The sequence below is a fragment of the Microtus pennsylvanicus genome, chromosome 6 (genome assembly GCF_037038515.1).
Source record: "Microtus pennsylvanicus isolate mMicPen1 chromosome 6, mMicPen1.hap1, whole genome shotgun sequence".
Lineage (NCBI taxonomy): Eukaryota > Metazoa > Chordata > Mammalia > Rodentia > Cricetidae > Microtus > Microtus pennsylvanicus.
In genome coordinates, this window is record NC_134584.1 from 55,030,761 (window position 1) to 55,053,286 (window position 22,526).

The following is a 22,526-nucleotide window of genomic DNA, read 5'->3' on the forward strand; positions in this document are numbered from 1 at the left end:
TCAGGAGCTTTCTTTTCCTCTACTTTCACTGACATTTATACTGTAATTTTCTATTTTGTAATTTGAATGAATTTATCCCCAGAAGTGGCTCACCTCCACCTTAAATATGGGTTATGGTCCCTATAAATCAGTTCTTGTCATAGAAAACTCTGGAAGGCTTTATTAAAAAATAAAATTGTGTTCACTGGTGTCCTCCATCTACTTGTGAGGGTGTCAACATCTATATGTAATATGCATTCCTTGTTCACTTTTGCTTTTCATTGGCCATCTTTGACTCGGGCCATCTGTCCTAGTTAGGGTTTTTAATTGATGGGAAAAGCCTCCATGACTGTGGCAACTCTTATAAAGATAACCTTTAATTGAGGTGGCTAGCTTATAGTTTTAGAGGTTCAATACATTATCATCACAAGAGGGAGCATGGGGCATGCAAGTAGACGTGGTACTGGCTATATCTTGACCAGAAGGCAGCAGGAAGTCAACTATGACACACTGGGTGGTATCCTGAGCATAGGAACTCTCAAAGCCTGCCCACACATGACACATTTCCTCCAACAAGGTCATACCCATTCAACAAAGCCATGTCTCCTAATAGTGCCACTCCCTATGAGATTGTGGGAGCCAATTACATTTCCAAGAAATAACTGGAGTCCAGAGCCAGTATTAGATATTTCTCTTTTCTCCCTTTCATGTGCAGTGAGTGATTGTATGGTAAGAGACTGTCACAGTACTCAAAACTCACTCCATTTTACTGTGTCATTTCTAGCGACTGTAACATAGACCAGCTGAACACTTAGTGAAAAATATTTTTGCTAGGTTATGGTATTTATTGGAAACTGTATATGTTCTATCAAATTTGACTTATTGAACCTAGTTATCTCTCCTTATCTCCTTTTCTTTTTTTTTAAGGTTTATTTAACTTTTTTTTAATATTTATTTATTTATTATATATACAATATTCTGTCTGTGTGTGTGCCCGCAGGCCAGAAGAGGGCGCCAGACCTCTTTACAGATGGTTGTGAGCCACCATGTGGTTGCTAGGAATTGAACTCAGGACCTTTGGAAGAGCAGGCAATGCTCTTAACCACTGAGCCATCTCTCCAGCCCTCCTTATCTCCTTTTAACTAGAGAGCTGATAAGTAGGAAGTTGCTGAGATTCTTTGTAGGAAAGCATAAGAACTTCATTCCTCCACAGTCATTAACAAATTCTTTTGTCTTTAGTGTCTAGTGAAGGTCCGTGGGTCAAACTCAACCTGCAGCAGAAATACAACTATTATTACAACACAGATTCCAAAGAAGGTTCTTGGGTCCCGCCTGAAACATGCTTGTCTAAAGAATCATGGCTCACAGCAGAAGAAATTGAGGTAGGTTGGTGTTTGAAGGAAAACTTTTTAAAAACTGTATAAAGAGAAGTGTGATTGCTGGTCCAGTCTTCATCGTGGAAGTGATGGAGGAGACTAATCAATTTATTTGAAGGGTGTGTGAGACATAGTCTTCTTGGACTGGAGTTGACTGTGCCGCCTTAGTGAAAACTCTTAGTTCCATATGCTGGCACAGCCAAACCAAAGAGAACCAGGGGACCAAGAGGAAGAAACCTTGGCAGCTCATCTGAGATGATATCTTACCCTAAGAAGTCAATCTTCAAGTTTTTCTTGGCAAAGTTATTTGACTAATAATAATTTCTTAGTTGTCAATATGTCTTGTTTCTTTCCTTTCCCCCTTTGCCTACCACTTAATTCCATTCCAGAGGAAATTTATTTTTTTCCTACAAAGTGGGAAAGGAACACCTCTGCCATGGTAAATTCAGCCATCTCCAGGAGGGTTTTAGGAACAGACAACAGGGAGGTTCAAGAACAGGGTGGAAAACTTTTAAGTGTTTGCTTCTCTGAAACAATAGTCTTAGCATGTTTTTTGTTGGTTAATGTCATTTTTGCGAGTTTTCCATGTTCTATTGTCCAAATACAATTGAGAGTATTTTTCACATGGCTTTGATTCAAGTCATGTGCTCATATACCATACTGACCCAAATTTAAACATGATATAGTGAATCCCAACTTTTCTTTTACCTCTAAAGATCTCTTTCAATAGACCCTTGACCCATATTTGAAAGTTTTAGTTAACCATATTTTTTTACCAAAAACAATTTCTTTATTCTTTATTTATTTTGTATTTATAACAAAATGCTATCTGAGCTTGATAGAAACAATGCATCAATTAGTGCATACGTTGTTGTTGGCTGTAAGAACATTGCAGTTTTAAGTACAGGAAGAAGAAGCCCATTCAGAAGTGTCTATGTTCATTGGTCTAATGCTTTTTCCTCTTGCATGGAACACTGGCAAAAATTTTAGAGCATAGGTGATTTTTCCTAATCACCTATGGATGATTATGGATTATGCCTAATTCATCTTAGTCTGCATTCATTCCCAAGAACACAATAGTTTTATTATTGTTGTCTTATATGTACAAGAACTCAGGTCTAAATATTTGCAAAGAAGAAAGAAAAGCAACTTAAGAGTAAGCTGTAGAAAAATTGGTACATAAAGTTGTTTCAGGCTCCATTTTAAGTCATTTGATTTTTTTTTTTTAATCTTTTCACTTCTCCCATCCTATGTAAAGGAATGAATGAAAGAAGCAGCCTGGCAAGAATGTGACCCCTCTGTGACCATGCTATTTTTATATCTACTTTTAAAAACATGAAAATAAATAGGTACTCCTTAGAAAGTTTCCTTTTTTAAAAAAAAAAAGATAACTAAACCATATGTAGATAGTCAGGTAGCTATCGCTAGAACAGCAATAGATCCTCTTCATAGGATCCTTTGTGTTCTGGAAAGTGGGTGTGAGGTAATGAAGAACGGAGTGAGTGAAGTCAGAGTGGCATGTAAGTGGTCAGAAGCCAGGTACGGCTGAAAGTCATCCTTCCACAGCTCTTCTGAAGGCAGGAATGGGGCATCTTTCTGCCCAAGGCACTGCCAATCACTGTGCCATCCTCAGAGGGGAGATGAAGCATGTAAGCATGAACTATCACTGTCAACGTCCCTACGTGGGCAATGAGGCATAGAGTGGGCGAAGGAAATTGTTACTTCTCCAGCTTGCACAGGATCTGTCAATAATACAAAGAGGCTTTCCCCAGTGTTTGCAGTTTCTAACCTCACGTCCCGTGTCCCACTATTAACTGTTTCTGATGCAGCTACCAGTATATCTAAGGGTGATATCACGTGTCCATTGCTCTGGAATTAACAGTACAAGATGCAGCTCAAGAAACAGATTTATTGCATCACAGACAATGGGCGATGCTTCCCAGGGGAAAAGGCTTGGGAAGGAACACTCACCAAGATTGCCTTGGACTCAAAAGGCCTGAGACTTGCTGATGAATCCAGATGTTAGAGTATGTTCAGAAAGAACACACTGCTAATAGTTATTCTGTCTTGGGGAGGAAAAATCCAACACTGAAATGTAGATCAAATTAGTATTAAGAGTCGGTAGCTGTTGGGTGATGGCACACACCCTTAGTCTCAGCACTCAGGAGGTGGACACAGATGGGTCTCTGTGGGCATGAGGCCATCCTGCTCTACATACTACAGGCCAGCCAAGACTATCTACTAAGACCCTGCCTCAAAAATTAAAAGTAAGGGTCAGTAGCCTTGGAGATGCAACCATATAAAAGTATGAGCTACAAGTTGGGAGTAGGGGAGTGGGAATGTGGCCTGAGTCTGAAAATGTTTAATGGCAAAACTGAAAATGAGAAGAAAAAACCTGAAGGACATAGCTTATTAACTGCTTTCAGATGTTCAAGGTGCTTGCGAATTTTAGGCAAAGACTATGAGAGCAATGGGTGATTAGTGCTGATTTTTTTTTAAATCCCATGCCAGGATCGAGAAGATGTGTCACGCTGTGAAGAAGCAACATGGGAGAGTTAAAATTTGAGTTTAAAAAGACAGTGGCCCATCTGGTCTGCAAAGATGCCCAGATACTGCATTTTGTTACACTGAATATCCGCCTATCGAGTTATTAAATGATATAGGGTCTCAACCTTTTAAAAATCATAACCTGAAGCTAATGTCCTTATTCAGTGAATACATTTGCATCTGTCTGCTCTCAATGCTTTCTATGCACCCACAGCTTAAATGAACCCACATCTGGCTGCAGGTGTGCTAAACCAGAGGCTCCAGCTGTAGGAATGAGTCCAGTCTTTGCATCTACACAGGCGTGAAAGGAAATCCATAGGAGCCCACATGAAACTTCCCACAATCCCCTTCTTTTTCCCCATTCCTCTGGACTCCCTGTCTGTCCTTGATAACATTTGTCTTTCCTCTCTTACCTGCTCTCTGCCTCCAGTATCTGATTTTTCTAGGAACTTCATCTGGGGCTAAGGAAGGAGAAAGAAACTAGGACTTTCTGGTCACTGCCATTTCCCCTGCCCCAGTAGTCTGAGGGAGTGGAAGGTAATGCCCATTCTTATAGTAGTCAACCTTGACCCTTTTACAGTCTATGGAATTCAAGCCAGCATCACATGAGATCATTCTACACCTTCTTATACTGTTTTCTCATCAAGCTCAGAGGACTCAAAAATCATGTCACCAGAAAGCTACGTCAGCTCATCCCTTGACTCTTGTTGAATTTGTCTTTAAACCAAGCCAAAAAGAACTGTCCAATTCATTTCCCAAAAGCTGCCATTTCCAAAAGCTGTTCTCTATGTTCCTTTCACCTGATGTGTAGAGAGTAATCATAAGACATATCTCTTGCCAGGACATCATTGAGGAAGTTACAGCAAATTACATCCGCGAGAACATATGGTCTGCTTCGGAAGAATTGCTTCTCTGCCTTCAAGCCACAAGCTTAGGACCCAAACTTAGGAAAGAGTTTGAAGCTAGGAAATCATTCTTATATGACCAAGAAGAGAGTGTGGTCAAAATACAGGTATGTGAGTCACCTATCCCAGTTATAGCAAATCGTTCTGTCTTCTGAAAATGCTTTCTTTGAAAATAGATCAGTCAACTACCTTCTAATAGAGCTGAATGCAGACTCCTCCCTGGCTGATGCCCTATTGAGGGAAGCATTTAAAATGGGGACTGCCTTAGCGATGAAGTTTTTGAAGTTGTGGCCCTCAGAAGAGTACTCAGACTTGCTCGGGTCTCCCTGCTGTCAGTATGGTTAGAGCTGAATGGATCGGGGTTGAAACTGTGCTTCTCCAGATAGCAGCATCTCCGTGTGTCCATCTCCTACTGAACTTAGAGTATTTAGGGTTAGTAGATGGCGATTAATGTCTAGCTTCTTCTAGCCTGAGTCAACAGAAGAACAAATGAGCCGGAGCACGTTCAGCCTCTGCAGGGGTGGTCTTTGTATAACTGTCACTCTTTATTTAGGCCTGTAGGCTTTCTCTTCTGTACCCATCTTTAAAATTTGTGATGCAACCACAAAAATGCCTGACTTGAGCTTTCCCGAGGGAGGAGATGAGCTTGTCAGGTTTAGATGTTTCTCCTGTGTTCTTACATCACTCTCTGCTAGCCACCACACTAGCTTCCCAAGGTCTGCATGTGTATCCTTTTCCGGAGGCTAACTGAGCATGTCACTGACTGGCAGAGCTTGAAGGACTTTGCTTCAGCCGATATCTCTGAGTTTTCCTGGAGACATTTAAGTGGAAGGGCTTCTCTTTTGCAGTTGAATTGTTTCCTATACCTTGCTTTTATATTATTTGGGACTGAGGGTGGCTACTATTGACTTGGTCTTCTTATGTCTTAAGTAAGTGTTGGAGTATTCTATTTGCTCAAGATGTCAGCAGAATCAAAATGACTGTTTTTGTTTTTAAGAAATCTCTGTTGTAAACCTATTAGGTTTTTTTCTGTGTGAGCCAATGAGTTTCTAATTCAAAATTGTCCTAGCTTATGTGTTGAAAACACAGCCTAAAAATAGAGTCGTCTGCACCAGTAAAGGCTAAGGCTCCAGTATGGCACGGAATTCAAAGTGTCAGCCCTGCACTCCAGTCTTGGAACAGTGTTGCTGTTGGCAATCCTACTGAAGAGTCCACCATTGAGATTACCCTTTATATTCGAACCTAATGCTGAAGTCAGAAGAGTGCTGGGAAAGGAAAGAAGTGTATGCCTTGTATATGCTAGGCAGACACTCTGAGCTCCACCCCCAGCAAACCATCCAGTTTTAGAACAATAGAAGTCCCTAATAAAATTGCTTAAATGTAGGGGTGGCTGGTATTTGCTGGCAATCCTCAGGTTCAATCCCCAATACCAAAACAAACAAAAAAAGCGTGAAAGTTTGACAATGAGAAAATCAGAAAAGGTCATCATACCTAAGTAAAGGAAATTTTATTTATATCAAATATATAGAAAATGGACATAGTTTATAAAAATGTAAGTGACATAAACACAAAATGATATTCTTCCAGAAGAAGATTTTATACTGATTCTCAAGGAGTTTAATAATGGGACAGTGTGTCTGTGAGTGTGTGGGGAGAAGTGTGAATGGATCAGTACCACCCATGACAATGAAAAGAAACTGTAATATCATCAAAAGTAAGCAAATGAAAGTACAGCCGGGCGGTGATGGCACACATCTCTAATCCCAGCACTCAGGAAGGCCAGCCTGGTCTACTGAGCAAGTTTCAGAACCAGCTCCAAAGCTATGGAGAAATCCTGTCTCAAAAAAAAAAAAAAATGAAAAGTAGGCATTGAAAAGAATTGAAATGGGCCTGAAGAGTTGGAATTAGACAGAAAGCTAAGAGAAAAAGTAACTGACTTAAGATAAATTTCCTTGTATAAAAGTTCTAATGCCACGCAGGATTGTGAGGCTTGAGTGTGATCACGCTCACTGAAGAAATCCCCAGTTGCTGCTCTTTGGTGCTCAGTATGAGATGAGGTAATAGGAATGACTCAGGACAGTTGGTGGGAATCCAATATTAAGATCACTGGTGTTTCTGTGGAAAGAGATCAAAACAAAATTTCCTCAAACAGGACAAGCAGAACTACAGTGGAAAAAATTTCCCTTGAACTCTCGAAAGCTGGGTTACCTCTCTTAGGGAAGGATATAGTAACGGCCAATATCAAAACCTAGCCCTGGCCTGGAGAGATGGCTTAGCAGCTAAGAGCACTTGCTGCTCTTCCAGAGGACTCAAGTTTGCATCCCAGCACCCATGTCTTATGGTTCACACCTGCCTGTAACTACAGCTCTGGGAGATCCAACACCTTGTTTTGGCCTCTGCAGATGCCCACACACATGTGGCATACACATAAGTAAAACATAAATGAGAAATCCCATGCCTAGGAGTGACTGGCTCACTGAACTTCAGGCAAGGAGGCCCCAAGCATCCAGGTAAAGAGAAGAGAGGACTGTGTGAAGCAACTTCAGAATCCGAGGGCTGCAAAGTGGGGGACTCACCTCAGGGCAGCTGTTGAGCGTGCTGACCTCCTAGGCTTAGCCTTGTGGGTGGCTAGATTGAGAAGGAGGGTGAAAAATTGTTCAGAGCTTCCTAGCTACATCCCAATCTTAAGATGTGATTAGAGTTCTGGGTACCCGTCATCAAGCGAGACAGCTGCTTCAGCAGGCCTGGTTTTCTGGAGATTAACATTGAAAATATAGAAAGAAAAGGAGCAATCTCCCGTATTTCAGCATCACACAGTAAATATATTTGTGGTCCCAGAAAACAGAATAAGGTGACTGCTATAAATTTTCCAAGTTCCCATAGCAGCTCAGAGAATGGTTTCACTCTAAAAAGCTGTTTCTAACTGGCTACATGATGGAGACTTTTGTCTTTTTTTACATCTTCTGTAGCAGCTTCTGTGCTCCGTTATTACCCCCATATTTGTACCGGGCTTTTTCTATTTTGGGGCCACAAACCAGCTCCCAAATCCTGACATGGAGACTTATTGTTAGTTGTGAATGCTCGGCCTTCGCTTATGCTCATTTCTGGCTAGCTTTTATAACTTAAATTAACCTGTTTCTCTTCCTCTATATTTTTCCCCGGGGGCTTTTTACCTTTCATTCCTTATGTCCTACTCTATGTCTGCTGACTTGATGGCCCCAGGCATCTCCCTTTCTTTCTCCCTCACTCTATCCTCCTCCTCCTCCTCCTCTCTCTTCTTCCGAGCCCAGATTTCTCCTCCCACTTACTCTCTCTATCATGCCTATCCCTCTCCTGCCTAGCTATTGGCTGGTCAGCTCTTTATTAAACCAATCAGGTGCAGTAAGGCAGGCAAGTGCCACATTACCACAAATCCCAGGCAGCGTTTCTAGATAAGCACTTGATTAAGGATGCTTTAGCTGTGGTTGTTTGTGTCTTTACTACTCACGTGTGAGCCACATTCCAGCATGACCATTGCAGGAAGCCTCTGAGAAATACAGAACCTCAAGTCCCTGTGGTCCTGTTAAATCCACCCTGCAGGTGCTAGCAAAACCCTCAGGTCATTTGTCTTCCTATATAGAAGTTAGTCTTCACCACAAAAGCTCGAGGAAAAAACTCCTGTGCTCATCTCAACCAATATTGCCAAATCATTTGACAAAATTCTAATCCCATTTCTTGCAGCATGATTAATAAAAATCAGAGATAGAAATTAAGGCTCAACCTGAAGGTCAAAAAAACAAAACAGCCAGCCACTGGCTCCTACCCCTACTTCAGTCCGAAATGGTGATCCTGCCTCCAGGAATCCTCAGAATGAGACTGTGGCTGAGAGCTGTCTCCTCCAGTCTTATATTCTTCTCTAGTGCTGGGATTAAAGGCATGCACCACTACTGCCCAGTTTCTATGGCAAACTAACGTGGCTACTGGGATTAAAGGTGTATGTCACCACTGCCTGGTCCGTAAGACTGATCAGTGTGACTTGTTTTACTCTCTGAACTTCAGGAAAGCTTTATTTATTAAAATACAAATGAAATATCACTTCAATTTCTGATTATTTTCAACAGTTATATTGAAGTCTTGGGGGATTTTTTTTATTTTGGTTTGTTTTGCATTTGGGTTTTTTATTTTTAGTTTAAACTTCATTTGTGTGGGTCTTTTGCTTGAATGTATTATGTACCATGAGTTTGCTCATGCCCCTGGAGACCAGAAGAGGGCATCATATCCGCTGCTACTGGAGTTATAAATGGTTGTGAGCCCCAGTGTGGGTGCAGGAAATCAAACCTGAGTCCTGAAAGAACAGCCAGTCTTCTGTCTCCTGACAACTCTCCAGCCTGAGCTTCTGTTTGCCTTTGGTTTCGTTTTCAGAACCAAGCATCTTTATTATGACTTAACTGTCCAGTTCAGATGTTAAGTATCTTTCTATTCTTTTAATATACCCCAAAATATAATAGTATAATTTGTTTTTTGTTCCTTTATTTCTTTTTTAGTTTATTCATATTTGAATAAATTAATATTTGGCTATCATGAATAACATCTTTAATATGTTTTTGTTTATTTTTGGCATATAGAATGAATTTCAACCTTGAAAACCAGCCCATTGGTCCCCTTGAGCTATAACTACTTTTTTTCTTCTTTTTTGTTTTGTTTTGTTTTGTTTGAGAGAGGGTTTCTCTGTATAACCCTGGCTGTCCTGGAACTCGATCTGTAGACTGGGCAGGCCTTGAACTCAGGGATCCTCCTGCCTCTGCCTCCCAAGTGCCGGGATTAAAGGCATGCGCCACAATCACCCAGATACACATCTCATTTTTAAAATACTTTTCAGTCTAGACATGGTGCCACATACCTGCATCCCAGCAAACGGATGCAAAAGGATTGTGAGTTCAGGGCTAGCCTGAGCTACATACTGCTAATTTGTTTCCTAAACTAATAAAAGATCATGAACTCTATTAGAAATCAATTCATATGACTGTAATAATATTGAAAGTGGCCTGCAAGATGGTTCAGTGGGTAAAGCTCCTCACTGCCAGGCCACATCTAGTGGAGAGAGAGAATTGACTCCTGTAAGTTATATATGCACACACACTCTCTAATAACTATATAAATGTAAAAATAATAATGTAGAAAAGTATAAAAATTGGGGGAACTTTAAAATTGCTTAGTTTTGACTTCCATTACTAAGGAAATAGGATACATATTTTCCCTGTCCTTTGAGTAGAAGGTGGTTTGCGGGGGGAGGGGGGAATAGTGACAACTTAATGTCCCTTGGTAGGGAATTGTTAAGTTACAGTGAGTCTATATTTTCTAAAGCAAGGCAGCTGAGTTAGTAGAGATTTTGATCTATACAGAGGAAGAATTCTATATGCCTTATGTTTAATTTGTCAAAATTCTACATTCAGCTTTGAAGTTTGGATTCCAGTAGGTTCTGCCTGTGCTGACATGGATGTGTCATGTATGTGTTAAGTAGAAGCCTTTCATATAACTTTGAGGAGAAAGCAAGCCTTGGTGTATTGTTGGATCTGATTTTATCAAAAGGAAGAAGATGACACGTACATATTGACATCTTTATATTTTAATGCATAATGGCGTTCATATGGGTAGATAATGTTGCACAGATTTAGAAATCTGCATAGTGCAAAAGTATAGTTCACGCTGGAGAGAAACCAGGCGGAAATGGTGACAGACACAGAGGTAGGTCTTACCTTATGTGGGAACACATGAAATGATAAGTGGGCGATGATAAGCATATCCTTAGGGATTCAGTCACGAGTGAGTCATGTGCTCTCCTTCCTCGTCCAGCCCACCGAAGACCACTTGGTACAGTAAAGGTAATCAGACATCACTCGCTCTTTTCAAGCATTTTATATTCTACCAAACAATACTGTTAATAGAAGCCTGCTAATACTATGAGAAGAATTTCTTTACTGTCCCCTTTTGTCACCCAGGGCCCTGATAAAATTCAGCTTTCAGTTAGAAAACTGGGTGCCAAACTGGCCATGAATTCCCCTTTCTCTGCCTGCCACAGCTCTGGTTCTGTCTCACACATCAGCTGGTGTGCTCTGCCCCAGCTAAGTGTCCACCGTTGGACATGGTGTCCAGAGGAGACCTGGAGGGGACGGCCAGCTCCTGCTAGTGTCTCAGCTAAGTAATTCCTGAGACATGCCCTGTGCTTGCAGCTTCCAAAGCAACTGTGGGGACTGTCACTGTCAGTCACTCTCACCTCCTCTTCCCCCAGGCTTTCTGGAAGGGATGTAAACAGCGACAGGAATATCTGAGCAGACAAAAAGTGTTCACTGGCAACGTTGACTCCATTGTGAAGGTCAGTATCATTTCTGGCCATACTAATGGCTTGGCTGTCACAGTTCATCTTTGCCCTGAATCTAGAAGACAAAGCTGTTAAAAAGAGATGTGTAAGCCTTGGAAGTCAGTCCTGGACTCGGAGCATCGTCAGGGGAGCTGATAAACCACCCGTGATGATCTCACTTGCTGAATGTGGCTAGGAGAATCTAATGTGAATGTGTTTATTGTGCTCAGCTCTTTGTCTGGAACATCCAAATTGATTTTTTTTTTTTCGAAGCTGGGACCATCTCCCTGCCCTATCCAGTCTGGTTTCACGTTTCTCTTATTGCATTTGCTGACAGTACTTAGACTGCTCAGACACCAGCAGAAACCCTCAGTTACTAGGCAAATGCCAAGCCAGTGCTGACCCAGTGGCTAGCTCTGAGCCATTGACAGAAAAGGTACCATGGTGGCCACTCTTAGCTAAAAGCAAAAGGATTAAACCAAAATGAGCAGGTTGACAACTTGGAACTCTGGGGCCAGAAAGAAATCGAAATGGGTTAGTTGGAAAGATATTTAAAATCGTGAGGGCGGAGAATGACGGTTAGAACGGCCGTCCTTCAGTCATTCAGGCGTATTGTCCTGTGACTGCTGTGGGATATATACCCATTCCCTTAGAAAACTGTTGGGACCAGTGGTTCCCACCAAGACCTCTTGAGAGCTTTCCTATAGCATCCTCAAGGATGGGGAGATGGCTCGGCCAGTAAAGACACTTGCTGCTAAGCCTGACTGCTGAGTTTAATCTCCAGGACTCACACATGGTGGAGGAGGGGAGCAGGCTTCCTCAGGCTGTCCTCCCACCTATACGCATCCACCACGGTATGCATGCGTGTGAGCACGCGCAATGGGTAAATTCAGTTAAAAAACCAAAACCTAAGGGTTATTGGTTGTATGTACAAGTGATGATGATAGAAACTGTAGACTTAGTTTAGTTTGACCATAGTGCCGAAGAGTACCTTGGTCTCTTGACTTTTACTTACTGAGATGAAAACTCAACTATGTAGCCCAACCCAGCCCTTTCCTACTAAGGCAGGGAGGTGAAGGGTCACATATAATGTATTTTTAAGAACCTTGAGAAGAAAAAACAACCAAAGAAGCTAGAAATGAAGGAGGGAGGAAGGGGGGCTTTGACATCTGTTATTTGGTAGGGTATTAGTCTTTATTCTTTGGCATAGGGTCATGTATGTAGACCAGGCTGGCCTCAGCCTCCTGGGTGCTGGACTCACAGGCATGCAAGGCCGCTGGTGTTCAGCAGATAATAGTTTTAGGAAGGCAGTGTGGTCTGCCTTGAGGATTGTGCCGTGGTCACCATGGTTCCTCTGTTCTGCTGTATTTCAGATTCAGTCCTGGTACCGAATGGCAGTGGCGAGGAGAAGTTACCTTTCACGGCTGCAGTACTTCGAAGATCATGTAAGACACATGCTCATAGCTTTCCTTTGGGGCTAAGAATGAGCTAAATCAATACTAATTGATTGCTAATATTGAATAATTTGACTAAACAATGCTGGTGATCACCTGGGAATAAACAGACCTCAGAACTCAATGTGGCAGTAACGGAAGCTCACCTTTTAACCCTGACGCCGCAGTGAGTCAGGATTAGAGAAGAAATGGTGAAAGGAAGAGTCTAACACCAGAGAGAGAGCATTCTAGCCATGTATTTCCTTGCTTTTTATTTATTAAGTTTACTTATTTATTTCTACATCCTGATTGCAGTTTCTTCTCCCTCTCCTCCCATTCCTTTCCCCTCCTCCCCTCTGCCCCAATCCCAATCTGCTCCTCCTCCATTTCGGTTCAGGAAAGGGCAGGCCTCCCATGGATATCAACCAAACAGTAGGGCTTGGCACCTCCCTTTGTAGTAAGCACTAAGGCAGCCCCTGCTCACACTGTTAGGAGTCCTGCAAGTAAATTAAGCTACATGACTGTTACATATATGTAGAGCGCCTAGGTTAGGCATATGTTTTCTAACATGGGATGTACAGTTCATCTAGCTGCTAACTGATTAGTTTAAATCAAAACCCTCATGGGGGAGGGGTGTCAGAATCTTCAGAGAATACAATTATCAGCATCGACTGGATCGTTTAGGGTCTGGGCGTCCTTCCCCTTGTTAGGTTTCCTTATTTACACAATCCTACAGTCTCGCTTGTATTTGTTTGTAGCTAACTTATTTTACTCCTTCCAAAATAAATAAATAAATAAAGACCCACAATATGGAAGAATAAATGTTAAATGTGCTACATCTAAATATCAGTTCTTAAATATTTTAAATTCTTAAAAGTCCTAAATTCTAAAATAATGAAGCAAAGAGAACCCCAAGAGATCCTGACTCTTCTCGATGTTTTTGCAGAAAAATGAAATTGTGAAAATACAATCCCTGTTGCGGGCAAACAAAGCCAGAGATGACTACAAAGCCCTAGGTAAGTGGGCATGAGGAGGCAGAGGGGGCAGAGCCTGGACTCCTTCCTCACCAGCAGGGACGCTTCTTTCCAGCCTATGGCCTGCAGAGACAGTCCCAAGAACCAAGGACAAATGCAGTCTCTGACAGACTTTGGTCATCTCCGGCTTTTGGGTCTGAACAAGTGAGCACGGGGCAGACAGGACAGAAATGGACCGCCTGTTAGAAGGGAAAGGGAAAGGCAGACTGGGTGTCACTGCTTCTTCAGAAGGAGTGGAATTGGCATAAATCCCATTTTGTCTTAGATATGAGCTACGGGGAAGGAAAAGAAGACATATAAGGAGATAGGGCTACATTTCAGATGTTTACTTCACTGCCCATCCTGATCCTTTCCTCCCATTTTAAGGATTAAATATGTGTATGTAGGAAATTTTGAAAATAGATATAAAGAGCAACAAAACAAGCTGGGCATGGAGGGCTCACACTGTAATCTCTACATGTGGAGTGGAGACCAGGAGATCGGGAGTTGAAGGCTATCCTAGGCTATAATGAGTTCAAGGCCCAGTCTCAAGATAAATAACAGCAAAGCCAAACACAGTCTCCTCTCCCAAGGGCCGTAACCACAGACACCATCCAAGGTCAGCTCTCTAGCACAGATTCTCAAAATGACATAGATAACATCTGTGGTCCATGCTGAGTTCGTGCCCAGTCAGTATACATTAGTCAGACTCCACACAGTATCAAGATGTGTCAGGAAGATTGACAGGGCTCTTGAGGACAGCCAGCCAGGTGATCACACAGCAAGGTAGTCCCCTTCTTAGCTTCTTCTAACTGGTCGTCCCCAATAGTTGGTTTTACCCAACCAAAGCTGATCTCCGGTCACATGGAAAAGTGTCACAATGTCAGGGATTGAGAGCAAAAGCTCTTAGAGTTTCTACACAAATGCCCTCTGTGGCTGGTCCACCCTGGGTTCTCGGCAGTCCCCCTTGGTCCACGCTTAACAGGACAATGACCAAATTTCCATTTCTACAATCTTTCTACTTCTGTCAAGCAGAGTATTCCCTCGTGTATTTTTTCATTGATTCCTGCCTGATCTTTAGAGTCCCCGCTCCCTTGTTGGCCTTCCCCTAACTCTGGCTCCTTTCCAGGAATGCTGTGTGCTGAGAGAAACCACTTCTTCCTGCAGTCAGAATTTTAATCTCTTATCTGGCTCAGCCACCAGGTCTTAGAGCTAAGGTCTGTTGGTTAACTTTCTTTCCTCATCAATAAGCCATAGATAGGACTGTCTGCTCCGTGTCTGAGTCTGGTGAGGGAGAGGGCTGACGAATGAGTATTAGATAAGTAGAAAACAGTGAGCCTGGCATTATCAGTTTGTGCATTTGTTTACGTGGGCTCCCTTATCTTGCTCTTACGATGGAGAGCGACCCACGCCACAGACAGCATGCTTTAGTTGGTTTATTTTTGCAGTAATATTTTAATTGCAGGGCCGGCTGTTAATGATAACTCACAATTAAAATATGCCTCTTCTTCCCCTTACAGTTGGCTCTGAAAACCCACCCTTAACAGTAATCCGAAAGTTCGTGTACCTGTTGGACCAAAGCGACTTGGATTTCCAGGAGGAGCTGGAGGTAGCGAGGCTACGCGAAGAAGTGGTGACGAAGATCAGGGCCAACCAGCAGCTGGAGAAAGACTTGAACCTGATGGACATCAAGATTGGACTGCTGGTGAAGAACAGGATCACTCTGGAGGTCAGTGGGCAGCAGCCGCCTTGGCTCCCAGGAGAGAAGATGCCTATGTGCATGCGTTCTGGAGGCCTGGTCCAGGAGAGCACATTGGGAATTTTGTATAAGTCATTACAAACCTCATTTGTCATTTTTATTATAAGTTACTGGTTTTCCTGCCTTGTGTATCCTGACAAGATTGGGTTCATTCAGGGTAACATAGTTTCTGAACTAAGACTCACAGGTGCTAAAACCCATATACATATATACCTTGATAATAAAGCCAAGGCCTTCATACAGAATAAAGTATTTCACCATTTGAAAATACATGTTTTAATAGGAAGATGCATGAATGTGACAACAACAGGAAGCACAATAAAGTTACTGGGGACTCAGGCCTTTTCCCAGACTCACCACAAACTAAGAGAGCAACAGAAGATCCTAATACATTGAAGGGTGGTATAGTCAGTGTCGAGTTCCCAGTTCCTTGCAGCGTCCCGGACGAGTGTAGTCTACCCTCAATATCCACAGCAGTTGCAATCCCGGAAAATCAAGCGTCTGTTGACATTGTATATGGAAAAATACATTGTGCATCTATGCAGAACACTTAGATTTGGGACTCCAGTACTCACAAGCACACCTGTGTGAATGAGCAGATAGCCATTCCATATTTCTACCGTGCGAGATCATTTCATCACCCTACAAAAGGCCTAACCCTCACCACCCACCAGGAGCCACAAATGCCTTCCACTTAGGAGCCCCCAAAATAACCCTCTAGTTTCCAAAATGCCACCCAAAGGGTGACACTGTGTCATTAGTGGCCTTCAAGTAATCTATGGGGCGTGTTGGAAGAGCAGAAAGGGAGTCCTTATTCCTCGGGAAAGAATTAGACCCCCTCTCCCATGGCCTCGTTATTTTCCTATATGCCCCAGCCGTTTTCAGAAAACTGATAGGCCAAGGTGGGGAGCTGAAGGATGGAGCTTGGTGAGGCCCATGAGTCAGAGCTAGATAGCCAATTCTCGGTGATCTAGGACATGGTTGAGGGTGGCAGCCACAGGGGCACCTGGCACATGGGTGCATGGATGCCCCACCCTCATACTCCAGGCCTGATAAAAACATTAGGGAGCCGGGCGGTGGTGGCGCACATCTTTAATCCCAGCACTTGGGAGCCAGAAACAGGCAGATCTTGGTGAGCTCGAGGTCAGCCTGGTCTAAAAGTGAGTTCCAGGACAGCCATGACTGTTAGAAAAAGAACCCCTATCTCGAAAAACAAAACAAAAAGGGGGAGGGGTTGAAAAAAAGGGAAAAAATGTAAGTAAAGCAGCTTGTAACATAGGAATTATGTTCTCTAAACGTTCAAAAAAAAGTACACTTTGTTAATTTCTAAAAAAAAAATCACTTGATCTTCTTTTCAAACATTGTCTATTTGTACTTTGCATTTTCACGAGAACTTCAAAAGTGTGATATGTCCCAAAGAGCTTTCATAATGCCTTTTATGGCCTCACACTGCAGCCGTGCTGGTCCATAAACTTGTAAACAGGAAATTCCTTTCATCTCAAAATAAAGGCTTAGTGCAAAATCAGCAGATCCGCTAAACCCTGTGTAGCTTATAGAGATGCAGTCATGTAGCAGATACCCGCATCTCTGTGAATGTTTGAGGTTTGGCTTGGTTTTATCAGAAATATTCATTAATAATTGATAGCTTTGTGAACCAAAATTAATTTTTTTTGAGCCAGGAACCTATGGTCCTAGCAACTGGGGAGGCTAAGACAAGAGGATTGCCTTATCCCAGGAGTTGGCCATGGGACATGGCAAAGCCCTCACCCCTCCCTGCAGAAAGTTCAAACACTAAATGTACATCCACCATTTATTAAAAGTTAAGCCAATAATCATTAAATATAAAGCCTTTATCTTATCACTGATATTACCATGTTTAATTTGATGATAAGGTTAGAACAGTGTGGATGCATGTATATTATGGTGCTGCAAAAATGAGGAACAGCTTAAAACACCAGGTAACTGGGGATTGATGCCTTATTCACTTTTCTTATTGCTTCTGCAATAAGAAATAATCTAGCAAAAGCAATTTAAGGAAGGGTTTCTTCTGGCTCGCAGAACACACAGTCTGCCGTGGCTGGGAGCAGCTGCTTGAGCCATGGCAGCAGGAATGTGCTTACTGCCTCTGCAGTCAGGAAGCAGAGAGATGCAGGCTGGGGCTGGCCCACTTTCTTTCAAGACTTCAGCCTATGGGATGGAACCACCATATGGAGGCTGGGGCTCCTCTCCTTGTCTAAAGCCCTCTGCAGACACCCTCGCAGAGTGCCCAGTGGTGTGCCTCCTGGGCTGTTCCCAATCCAGTTAGGTTGACAAAGATTAACCATTTCAACCATGAATTCGGCTTGGCATGTATAGTATACAGCCACTAAGAAGTATCACTGAAGACTACCTAAGGGCAGGCAAATGATTTACAGGATAAGAGAGAAAAAAATAGTACGTAAAATAGTATTAACTTATTATTATTATTATTTAAATATTTATTTATTATGTATACAATATTCTGTCTGTGTGTATACCTGCTGGCCAGAAGAGGGCACCAGACCTCATTTCAGATGGTTGTGAGCCACCATGTGGTTGCTGGGAATTGAACTCAGGACCTTTGGAAGAACAGGCAATGCTCTTAACCTCTGAGCCATCTCTCCAGCCCCCTTAACTTCTTATTATTAAAGAAAGAAATCAGGAAAAGAAAAAAAAAGTGATACAACTTAGTTTTGCTTATGTTTCCCAAACAAAAGATGAATGTTGACTATCTCGTATGCTTATTAACCTTGTGTGTATCTCTTAGGGGACATGCCAATTCAGGTCCTCTGTGTATGGGGACAGTTGAGTCTTTAGTAGTAGTAAGAGCTTATTTATCTATTTTGTAGGCATTTCATCTTATCCATTAAGTCTTGAAACTTTGATTATAGACAGTTTTTTTGTTCCTTCTGTAACTTGTATTCCGTGTTATATCAAGGAATCTGTCATCCAATCTAAAGTCAAAACTGTCAGCTAGTTTTCCTTTCTAGGGCTTGATAGTTCCCACTCCTGTATGTATTTCTCTGTTCCTAGTTCCTTGTACTGTGAGGTAGGGGTCTGACTCCTCCACTGGGGGTGAAGATACCTTGCAGTTCCATCATCATGTTTTAAAAAGAGTATCTTCTCCATTGGATTTTCCTGGCGCCTGCATTAAATCCTGAGAGCAAATGCATACCACTTTGGAGAATGCCTGTCTTAGTTAGGGTATCTATTTCTGTAAAGAGACACCATAACCATGGCAACGCTTATAAGGAAAACATTAATTGGGACTGGCCTGCAGTTCAGAGGTTTAGTCCACTGTCTTCATGGCAGGAATCATGTCAGCGTGCAGGCAGACATGGTACTGGAGAGGTAGCTGAGAGTTCTGTATCTGGACTGGCAGGCAACAAGAATAGTGTGCCACATTGGGTCTGCCTTGAGATTCTGAAATCTCAAAGCCCACCCCAAGTGTCACACTTCCCACACCTCCTAATAGAGCCTCTCTCCCTATGGGCCTGTGGGGAGCATTTTCATTCAGATCACCACAATGTCTACGACAGAGCCTGAGCTCACCCACAAGGTGCTGTCCATGAGTTTGCTGTCCTCTTGTCCTTTGTTTCCAGATGAGGGAAACCAGAAATTTACCCTTGCAGCAGTGTGTGCGTGCGTGTGGGGGAAGTGGTAAAGGGTACCGGAGTCAAAATAACGTCATAAAATTCTTCACAGGATGTAATCTCACACAGCAAAAAGCTAAATAAGAAAAAAGGAGGAGAAATGGAAATACTGAATAACACTGACAACCAGGGGATTAAAAGCTTGAGTAAGGAGAGAAGAAAAACACTAGAGACGTACCAGCAACTGTTTTACCTTCTGCAGGTGAGCGTGGGTCACTCTTCATGGTGGGTTTTGGATTATAAGCAATGTTTCCCTTTTGTGGCTCTTCCCCCATGCCTCAGCCAACAGCTTAGTTATGTGCTATATGTTAGCAAAATAATAACAGCTTTTAATAGAACAGGTTTATAGTAGCTTAGAACGTACTTTACTAAGTACCAACCATCACGTTGGGTGTTTTACATAGATTAACTCACTGAATTCCTGTTCTAGCCCTGAGGATCAGGCTGTCATTCTTCCCATACTGCGGATGGGAAAACTCAGCCCCAGTTTGTAAGTGGTGGACACACTGCACGATTCTTTACCCTTCAGACCTACTCCCTTCACATCTGCACGATACCTCAGTGACCTGCAGAAGCAACATAAATCTAATAGTGATGACAACAGCCATTACTGGATGTCGTGCCAACCATGGCAAAACTAGCCAATAGAAAAGCAATTCCGTGCCAGGGCCAGACCTCCTTTGGAGTACAGGGCCAGAGAGGTGGGATTATTTTCTCTTATTTCGTGGCATTGCTGTGAACTGCATGAGGCGTAATTTGACATTGCATCCAGGACTCTAGTACTAGCTAATAAGTTTATGACTGGACTTTGATTGGCCAGCTATTGATTAGTTTCCTCACTGACTACTCCTTCCACCTGCTGACAGTCTGACTAGTCAATCACAAAGGAACCTGGGCAGGTGCAAGTCATAGCAGCAGCCTCCACAACGGTGGGAAAATCATCCCCAAAAAGGGATGGTTTGTTGTTCGTTGTTTGACTTCAGGCCTGGAGATGCCTGGCTCTTTGCTGGAGGGCCTTCCTGAGATTGGCTGCCAAGAGAGAACTCTGCACAAACCATAAACATGCCTTAACCCCACTGAGAGCAAAGATGTTAATGCCGGTAGCGTTGGTCCTCTAGGAACGTGTAGTGCCTCTGATGACCACTATGTGGCAGCATAGGAGGAAAAATGTGAATGCTTAGTTTTGCCTGTGGCGTGCACTGCCAACCTGGCAACCTTTCCTGAAGAGAAGCAGCACCCACCCACGCCCCATCCCCCTACCCCCCCACACATCCACCCCCAACCCTCACCCCCATTCCCTGACTGCCTTAAGCAGTTTTCTTGTCTGTCTAATTAAGAGTAGTCTTCAACCAGTGGTTGGGTGTTTAATCTTAAAACACTTGCCAATTTTTTTTTTGTATCTATGAAATTACAAGTTTCTGTAGGTTCTTTACAATTTCAAAATTTGGTAGAATTTCTGTTGTAAGAAAGGTAAGAACGCAGTCGCTGGCCAAGAATTGTGGTGTTGACCGTGTTCTAACATGAGGTTCGTTAATGGAGAGTTGAAAAGGTCCAGGAACGTGTATAGAATGATTGTTCCAGCGTGCATGATTACTCTGTTTGCCAGGCAGTGGTGGCGCACGCCTTTAATCCCAGCACCCGGGAGGCAGAGGCAGGCGGATCTTTATGAGTTCAAGGCCAGCCTGGTCTACAGAACGACCTTCAGGACAGACTCCAAAGCTACACAAAAAGCCTGTCTTGAAAATCCAAAATCAGTCTATCAAGAAAGCATCCTCCTGGGCTAGATAGATGGCTTGGTGGTTAAGAGCGCTTGCGGATGACTCCCATTGGGTTCCCAGCACCCACTAAGGTGGCATCTGTAACTCCAGTCCTAGGGAGTCTCTCTGGGCCTCCAACAACACCTGCATATATAGTGCACATACAGACAAGTGGATACACACTTAAATTTTTTAAAATAATGAAGAGAGCTGGGTGGTGGTGGCACACACCTTTAATCCCAGCAGTCAGGAGGCAGAGGCAGGTGGATCTCTGAGTTGGAGGCCATCCTGGTCTAGAGTGAGTTTCAGGATAGCCAAGGCTACGCTGAGGAACCCTGTCTCGAAAAAACAAAAATAAAATAAAGTAATTTCAAAAAATGCAGAAAATAGTGCCCGGACATCTTGTGCACACAACTTCAACCCATCACTCTGACCACAAAACTAAATCTAAGTAGCAATATATACCAGAACCTGGTTTGTCATGGAAACCTTCTGGTCAGGCTGCTAGAGCATATTAGCTGAACACTCGTTGTCAAATGTATTAATTGAACATTTCCTTTACTCATGAGCATGAGGAGAATTAAGAGTAGTCCATCTTTGTGTGTGAATTCCTCCCCCTATACAAGCTATATTTTCTCTTTTACTTTCCACCCAGTCTGCGTAGCTGCCAGAGGAAGGCGCTTAGACCAAAGGCTGGCTCTTATGTTAGTGAGTCTGTCTTCACTGGAACTCTGTTGTCTTTCAACTCCTGTCAATCTCTTGATCTCTTTTTTGTGGTTATTGTTTTGACTCATGTTCTTTCTGGGAGTTCCCTGGTTGCCTGTCCTGACCACTTACCTCCTCAGCCTCCCAGCTTACACCTTCTTCTTCCTGATGGACTGTCATGGTGGGCTGGCTTACTGTCCCCATGCATGAACAGGCCTCTTCTTTCTCCTTCTATACTCAGACGATGCTATATAGTTCCTTCTATTTACCCATCAGTCTTTGTAGGCTAGTCTGTATAGCTGAGCCTTAGTCTGTTCCTTTTTCTTCTATTCCAGATTCTAGAGCCCACTCCCTTCTGCATCTCTATAATAAACATTAGTACGTGACTTCAATGGTTAAAAGTAAAAATGGAATAACAGACAACTATAGTAAGCAAACAAGTAATGAGGAACATTTATATCTGCTAATTCACAAGTGGAGCTTCCTCCACTGTACCTGGAATATTAGCTGATCTCTTTAAAGGCTGTGTGCTAAGAACATGTCTGTTTCTCATTGTGCATTAAGTCATGGAAGAGAGGGGAGTCCAATACCAAGTTCTGCTTTCGTATATATAAGAAACCTCTAGCTCATGGGGCTGACTTCTGTCCTCTTGCCTTGTAGACCAACCCTTTATACCTGGCTAAGCTGATCTTCCAGATGCCACAGAACAAGTCAACTAAATTCATGGACACTGTTATTTTCACACTGTACAATTACGCCTCTAACCAGAGGGAAGAGTACCTGCTGCTCAAGCTTTTCAAAACCGCTCTGGAGGAAGAAATCAAGTATGTATAAAATCCATGGGAAAGCACCCAGACGCTTAATAGTGGTGGGTTTGCTCAGGCTGGCTAGGAGAATGCTTTAAGTGGAATTGGCACTGGAATTCAGGTTGAAGTAGGTTGAGTTTTGTGGGACTGAAACGGAATTTTGATTGCTGGTTGAGCTTCTGGTTTGTCGGAGCTATTAGCTGTAGATTTTTCCTTCTGGAGACCCAGCTGAGTCAGC

At 42.8% G+C, this 22,526-nt stretch overlaps 1 protein-coding gene across 1 annotated transcript in view; it reads left to right on the plus strand.

The window, feature by feature from the left end:
* The window catches only part of Iqgap2 (IQ motif containing GTPase activating protein 2), a 283,168-nt gene that overhangs the window by 222,843 nt on the left and 37,799 nt on the right, over positions 1-22,526 (plus strand). Inside the window, exons 16-23 of the mRNA XM_075976277.1 lie at positions 1,219-1,361; positions 4,744-4,914; positions 11,076-11,159; positions 12,518-12,589; positions 13,524-13,593; positions 15,111-15,319; positions 19,073-19,222; positions 22,143-22,306. Coding sequence (XP_075832392.1) covers positions 1,219-1,361; positions 4,744-4,914; positions 11,076-11,159; positions 12,518-12,589; positions 13,524-13,593; positions 15,111-15,319; positions 19,073-19,222; positions 22,143-22,306 — 1,063 coding nt within the window. The remainder of the gene's footprint in view (positions 1-1,218; positions 1,362-4,743; positions 4,915-11,075; positions 11,160-12,517; positions 12,590-13,523; positions 13,594-15,110; positions 15,320-19,072; positions 19,223-22,142; positions 22,307-22,526) is intronic.